The sequence below is a fragment of the Nerophis ophidion genome, linkage group LG02 (genome assembly GCF_033978795.1).
Source record: "Nerophis ophidion isolate RoL-2023_Sa linkage group LG02, RoL_Noph_v1.0, whole genome shotgun sequence".
NCBI lineage: Eukaryota > Metazoa > Chordata > Actinopteri > Syngnathiformes > Syngnathidae > Nerophis > Nerophis ophidion.
The window spans coordinates 87,400,497-87,407,398 of NC_084612.1; the positions used below are offsets into that span (position 1 = coordinate 87,400,497).

General features: G+C 41.4%; 1 protein-coding gene across 9 annotated transcripts in view; it reads right to left on the reverse strand.

Annotated features, from left to right (window-relative positions):
• The window catches only part of LOC133547781 (CD48 antigen-like), a 35,703-nt gene extending 31,666 nt beyond the window's left edge, over window positions 1-4,037 (reverse strand). For 4 of the 9 annotated variants that reach the window (XM_061893310.1, XM_061893322.1, XM_061893326.1 and 1 more), the window contains exons 1-3: window positions 3,852-4,037; window positions 1,883-2,173; window positions 1,420-1,668 (exon numbers count right to left, since the gene is read on the reverse strand). In XM_061893310.1, the coding sequence (XP_061749294.1) occupies window positions 1,420-1,668; window positions 1,883-2,173; window positions 3,852-3,897 (586 nt within the window). In that variant the 5' untranslated portion in view covers window positions 3,898-4,037. The remainder of the gene's footprint in view (window positions 1-1,419; window positions 1,669-1,882; window positions 2,174-3,851) is intronic. The other 5 variants (XM_061893334.1, XM_061893315.1, XM_061893328.1 and 2 more) reach the window with 3 other exon arrangements.
• Window positions 4,038-6,902: the final 2,865 nt, after the last annotated feature.

Below are 6,902 nucleotides of genomic sequence, written 5' to 3' on the forward strand. Positions count from 1 at the left end.
GGCCTACCACCATGACCTTGAACTACCTTCCCTCTGTTGCTAGATATCTCGAGATGTATGTTGTAAGATGTAAATGTGCTTTGCTATGGAAGTTTTTTCACACTCCGAACTGGGCCCCCTTGGTAGCCCAGTCTGGATTGTATTTTTTTACTCATCCTTCCCGAGCATTTACCTTTTTCCCATCTTTTACGGGGCGCTTCATGGCGACCCATCAGCGTTTTTGTTCTGTAACCCTGTACACTGTTTGTTTGTCTAATCTTGAACAGGTTTGTGCTGAAAACAAAGTTTTGTTGTACTTGTGCAATGACAATAAAGACCTATCCTATCCTATCCTATCCTATCCTATCTTATCCTATCCTAAATGGCTTTCGCTTAGCATAGTAGAGTTTTAACTTTCACTTATAGATGTAGCGACCAACTGTAGTTACTGACAGTGGTTTTCTGAAGTGTTCCTGAGCCCATGTAGTGATATCTTGGACAAACTGATGTCGCTTTTTGATGCAGTACCGCCTGAGGGATCCAAGGTCACGGGCATTCAATGTTACCTGCAGTGATTTCTCCAAATTCTCTGAACCTTTTGATGATATTGCAGGCCTTAGATGATGAAATCCCTAAATTCCTTGCAATAGCTTGTTGAGAAATGTTGTTCGTAAACTGTTGGACAAATTGCTCATGCATTTGTTGACAAAGTGGTGACCCTCGCCCCGTCCTTGTTTATGAATGACTGATCATTTCATGGAAGCTGCTTTTATACCCAATCATGGCACCCACCTGTTCCCAATTAGCCTGTTCACCTGTAGGATGTTCCAAATAAGTATTTGATGAGCATTCTTCAACTTTCTCAGTCTTTTTTGCCACTTGTGCCAGCTTTTTTTAAACATGTTACATACATCAAATTCCTCATGAGCTAATATTTGCAAAAAATAAGTTTGAACATTAAGTATCTTGTCTGTGCAGTCTGTTCTATTGAATATAAGTTGTAAAGGATTTGCAAATCCTTATATTCTGTTTTTATTTGCCATTTACACAACGTGCCAACTTCACTGGCTGTGGGGTTTGTTCATTATAAATAAATGATAAATGAGTTGTACTTGTATAGCGCTTTTCTACCTTCAAGGTACTCAAAGTGCTTTGACACTACTTCCACATTTACCCATTCACACACACATTCACACACTGATGGAGGGAGCTGCCATGCAAGGCGCTAACCAGCACCCATCAGGAGCAAGGGTGAAGTGTCTTGCTCAGGTCACAACGGACGTGACCAGGTTGGTACTAGGTGGGGATTGAACCAGGGACCCTCGGGTTGCGCTCGGCCACTCTTCCACTGCGCCAAGCCGTCCCCATACATTACATCCAAAATAAAATTTCAATATGTACCACCAGCATTTCATAGCCATCATTATTGATTATAATTACCCGGGAAGCAGTCCTTAGCGGTGAATGAAGCCGTTTCATTGGTCAGAGGGTTGCTGACATCACAACGATAAACTTGATCATCATCTTCATTCCTGACAGTTATTGTTAAATTTGGTCCAGTCTGCTCCTTTCCTGGTGAGCTCCACTTCAACTTTAATAAATGAGGATGTTTGGACTCTGTTGAGCACACAAGTGTCGCCTGCTTTGTGTCGCTCATCTCACAGGATATGTTGGGTTTGGATACTTTGTCTGTAAGAAAACAGAAGGATGGTCAACGTGAGGTCAGATGTTTTTTTTCTTTTTTTTTGGGGGTGGAGATTCATGTCGTGTTGAGTCGTGTTCACATTTGAGCTCAAATGTAACACAATCAACACTATTGTTAATGAACCTAGATTAGACAAGTTCATATTTATAGTGCTCAATATTTGTGTTAAAATGTTTATGAAAGGAAATGTAAACTTACCTATAACTTCAATTCTATACAGCAAAGTAGCAAGCTCGTTGTTTATGTTCATTTCTAGGAGATAGTCTCCACTGTCTTCATATGTGGCGTTTTTGATGGTGAGTTCTGCAGAGACCCGGTCCAGAGTGATTCTGTTCTTGTATGAAGAAGCCACATCCTCCTCCGCGCCAGTAAACCATACCACCTCATTTTCATTATGTACCCAGATAGATTCAATAGGTCGTTCAGAGATGGATGGCATGAAGTGTATGTCCTGACCTTTCAGGAAATATTTCACATCCTCTGCAGAAACTGTGAAAGGGACATAAACAGATAAATAGTCTTCAGCTGTAGTGGTGCACCATTGGAAGCTCCTTTTTATTTAATAAACAAAACACAAAAGACTTTAACATGTATGCAAACAGCATGATCTACAAACCCTGTTTCCATTATGAGTTGGGAAATTTCCTCACAACATACGGTTTATGTTAAAATTGATTGATTGATTGATTGAAACTTTTATTAGTAGATTGCACAGTTCAGTACATATTCCGTACAATTGATCACTAAATGGTAACACCCGAATAAGTATTTCAGCTTGTTTAAGTCGGGGTCCACGTTAATCAAATCATTTTTGCATTTAAGATGACCAAATTTTCGGTGCATCACTTGTCTATAGTGCGCAAATAATAGGCTAAATGTAAGACAAGGATATATATTGTGATTTCCGAGAAATAGCGATTGTTGAAAGCGCGTTTGCTTACGTGTGAGTTGAAAATAAAAGCTCCCGTAGATCCACGCTTATGTCCCTGTCTCCTCTACTTAACCATAAAAACATTAAGATATTTCATGTTCACACTGAGAAACCCAAGTTTTTTTTTTTGCAAATAATCATTAACTTAGAATTTAATGGCAGCAACTCATTGCAAAAAAGTTGGCACAGGGGCATTTTTACCACTGTGTTACATGGCCTTTCCTTTTAACAACATTCAGTAAACGTTTGGGAACTCAGGAGACCAATTTTTGAAGCTTTTCAGGTGGAATTTTTTCCCATTCTTGCTTGATGTACAGCTTAAATTGTTCAACAGTTGTGGTATTTTAGGTTTTCTAATGCGCCACACATTTTCAATAGGAGACTACAGGCAGGCCAGTCTAGTAACCGCACTCTTTTTACTATGAAGCCACGCGGCTTGGCATTGTCTTGCTGAAATAAGCAGGGGCGCCCATGATAACGTTGTTTGGATGGCAACATATGTTGCTCCAAAACCTGTATGTACAGTTTGTACCTTTTATTATATGGTTTTAATCTGAATTATGATTACTGTTATGATTATTCTGGCAATTCTTGTAATTTTTTGTAAAGCACTGCGTCATGTATGAATTGTGCTCTATAAATAAACTTGCCTTGCCTTGCCCATATATGAGAGGCATTCCACTCTTCCACATTCCCCTACTTGGACTAACTGCCCAAAATTTGTTGCCAGAGATATATTAAGGATTTTGAGTCTTTCTGTGCAGCATTTGAGTTCAGTGTGTACTGTTTTGAAAATCATATTATTAATGATAAACAATTAATCTGCATTAAGGCGCACATTTTGACGGCCCTTGCTAAACAAAACAATGTTTACAGTCAACTGGTACAACAAGTTTTACAAGTTTGTCTTACCATGATGAAACATTTTTATTTTTAACAAACTAAATCTGACTCAAAACTTTTTAAACAATTTACAGTGTATTTTTTTCCCTGTAATTCTGTAAAATTGGTATAGAACCACTACTGCCTGGTGGGATATTAACTATTTTTCTTTTAAAGAAACTTGTATGAACAAGGTCAATGAATAAATGCATCATTGACAACAACACCTTACAGAAATACCAATATTAATAAACTGTACAACCAACAAAACATATCAACATGGAATTATATTGAAAATATATACTTATCACCACAAAAAGAAGAGTATTTATAAAACATGATGACATAACTTACCTAAAATGAGGGAAGTCATGAAATAAACTAAGACTTGTTGAGTCATTCTTGATGATCAGCATTCACAAATCTATTTGATTACAATTTGATGTTTTTTTCATGAACTGCTACCGAACTGATATTTACAGGTGTCTATGAGGCTGTGATTTGTCAAAAGTGAAACCAGTTTGTAAAACACATCAGCAGTAGACTTTCACAATAAGAGCCGAACAACAAGGTATAATAACACAGTTTGAACTGGCACGGGGAAGCCATGGAAAATTACTTCCGGACGGCTTAGAAGCGATTCTGTACCACTTCCTCAGGAAGGGGAAGCACTGTCAACACCGTGTATGGCGAGGATGTTGTGTTGCTGACCTCAACTGTGGATGTTGTGGATTGGTGGAGGGAATACTTCGAAGACCTCCTCAATCCTACCTACACATCTTCCTATGAGGAAGCAGTGCCAGGGGAATCTGTGGTGGGCTCTCCTGTTTCTGGGGCTGAGGTTGCCATGGTAGTTAAAAAGCTCCTCGGTGGCAAGGCCCCGGGGGGTGGATGAAATCCACCCGGTGTTTCTTAAGGCTCTGGATGCTGTGGGGCTGTCTTGGTTGACAAGACTCTGCAACATTGGGTGAACATCGGGGGCAGTACCTCTTAATTGGCATACCGGGGTGGTGGTTCCTCTTTTTAAGAAAGGGAACCGGAGGGTGTGTTCCAACTATCGTGGGATCACACTTCTCAGCCTTCCCGGTAAGGTCTATTCAGGTGTACTGGAGAGGAGGCTACGCCTGATAGTAAAACCTCGGATTCAGGAGGAGCAGAGTGGTTTAAGTCCTGGTCGTGGAACTATACTCTCGGCAGGGTCCTTGAGGGTGCATGGGAGTTTGCCCAACGAGTCTACATTGGTTTTGTGGACTTGGAGAAGGCATTCGACCGCGTCCCTCGAGAAGACCTGTTGGGAGTTCTCAGAAAGTATGAATTGATTAACGTGGACCCTGACTTAAACAAGTTGAAAAACATATTGGGGTGTTACCATTTAGTGGTCAATTGTACGGATTATGTACTGAACTGTGCAATCTACTAATAAAAGTTTCAATCAATCAATCAATCAATCAAAAGTGTCGGACTGTCTGATTGTGGTGGTCCGCTCCCTGTATGATCAGTGTCAGAGCTTGGTCCGCATTGCCGGCAGTAAGTCGGACTCGTTTCCAGTGAGGGTTGGACTCCTCCAAGGTTGCCCTTTGTCACCAATTCTGTTCATACCTTTTATCGGCGGAATTTCTAGGCGTAGTCGGGGCTTTGAGGGGGATCAGGTTTGGTGGCTGCAGGATTAGGTCTCTGCTTTTTGCAGCTAATGTGGTCCTGTTGGCTTCATCTGGCCAGGATCGTCAGCTCTCACTGGATCGGTTCGCAGCTGAGTGTGAAGCGACTGGGTTGAAAATCAGCACCTGCAAGTCCCACTCCATGGTTCTTGCCCGGGAAAGGATGGAGTGCCATCTCTGGGTTGGAAAGGAGATTCTGCCCCAAGTGGAGGAGTTCAAGTACCTCGGGGTCTTGTTCACGAGTGAAGGTAGAGTGGATCGTGAGGTCGACAGGCGGGTCGGTGAGGCGTTTGCAGTGATGCGGACACTGCATCAGTCCGTCGTGGGGAAAAAGGAGCTCAACCGGAAGGCAAAGCTCTCAATTTTCTGGTCGATCTACTATCCCATCTTCAACGAAGGTCATGAGCTTTGGGTTATGACCGAAAGGACAGGATCACGGGTACAAGCGGCCGAAATTAGTTTCCTCTGTCGTTTTTTCCTCTGTGTTTGTCTTTTATTTCCTGTCAGCGCTCTTATTTTGTTTTCAGTTCCTGCACGTCTCCCTGAGCGCTCATTTCCCTCACCTGTCCCTGATTGATAGCCTGGCACGCCTGGTAGCAATTCCTAATCCTGATTGATAGCCTGGCACGCCTGGTAGCAATTCCTAATCAGGCTACTATTTATACCTGCCTCTTCCTCCAGCCCTGACTGGAGGATTGTTTGCTGTAGACCATGGGTGTCAAATTTGGCCCGCCGTGTAATTTAATTTGGCCCTTGAGGCGATATCAAATTAACATAAGAGCTGGCCCGCCGGTGTAATGACAATATAACATATTATAACACCACATTCACCGCTAATACTTGCCAACTCTCCCGATTTCCCTGGATGACTCCTGAAGTTCAGTGCCCCGCCCGAAAATCTCCCGGGCAACCTTTCTCCCGATTTCCACCCGGACAACAATACTCGGGGCGTGCTTAAAAGGCACTGAATTTGCGTGCCGGCCCAATCACAAAATATCTATGGCTTTCACAGGCACACACAACTGATCGCAATTCATACTTGGTCAACAGCCATACAGGTCACACTGAGGGTGGCCGTATAAACAACTTAAACAGTGTAACAAATATGCGCCACACTGCGAACCCACACCAAATAAGAATGACAAACACATTTCGGCAGAACATCCACACTGTAACACAACAGAACAAATACCCAGAACCCCTTGCAGCACTAACTCTTACGGAACGCTACAATATACACCCCTGCTAGCACCATACCCTACCCCCCCCAAACCCCGCCGACCTCATTGTTGTTTTATTTTCTAATTTATTACCCTGTGGAAAAATGTAATGTTGATATTTGCCTCAGAAGGCTGCAAGTAGAAAAGAGGCATAACATTTTTCATTTAAATTTTATTTAATATACTATTGATGTTTTTTCGTTTCTTTTTTGAAAGTGGATTTTGCACCATTAAGTTATATAAGCGTCGCTTGTTCCATATTTAGTGTTAAAGCAAATCAGTGTCGCAAATTGAGCCCTAATTAACGTTTTATTCACTCACTTTCTCTTGCTATTTCAAGGCTTGAATGTTTGATTCATTCATTGTTATTTTATTTTCAAATATATTATTAGCCTGTGGGCAAAAAAAGTTTATTTTGATTTTTACCTGAGAAGGCTGCAAATAGAAAATAGGCATTCCATTTTTGTTTAAATTGTATTTGATATGCCATTGATATTTTTTAATTATCATTATTGTTATTTGAAACT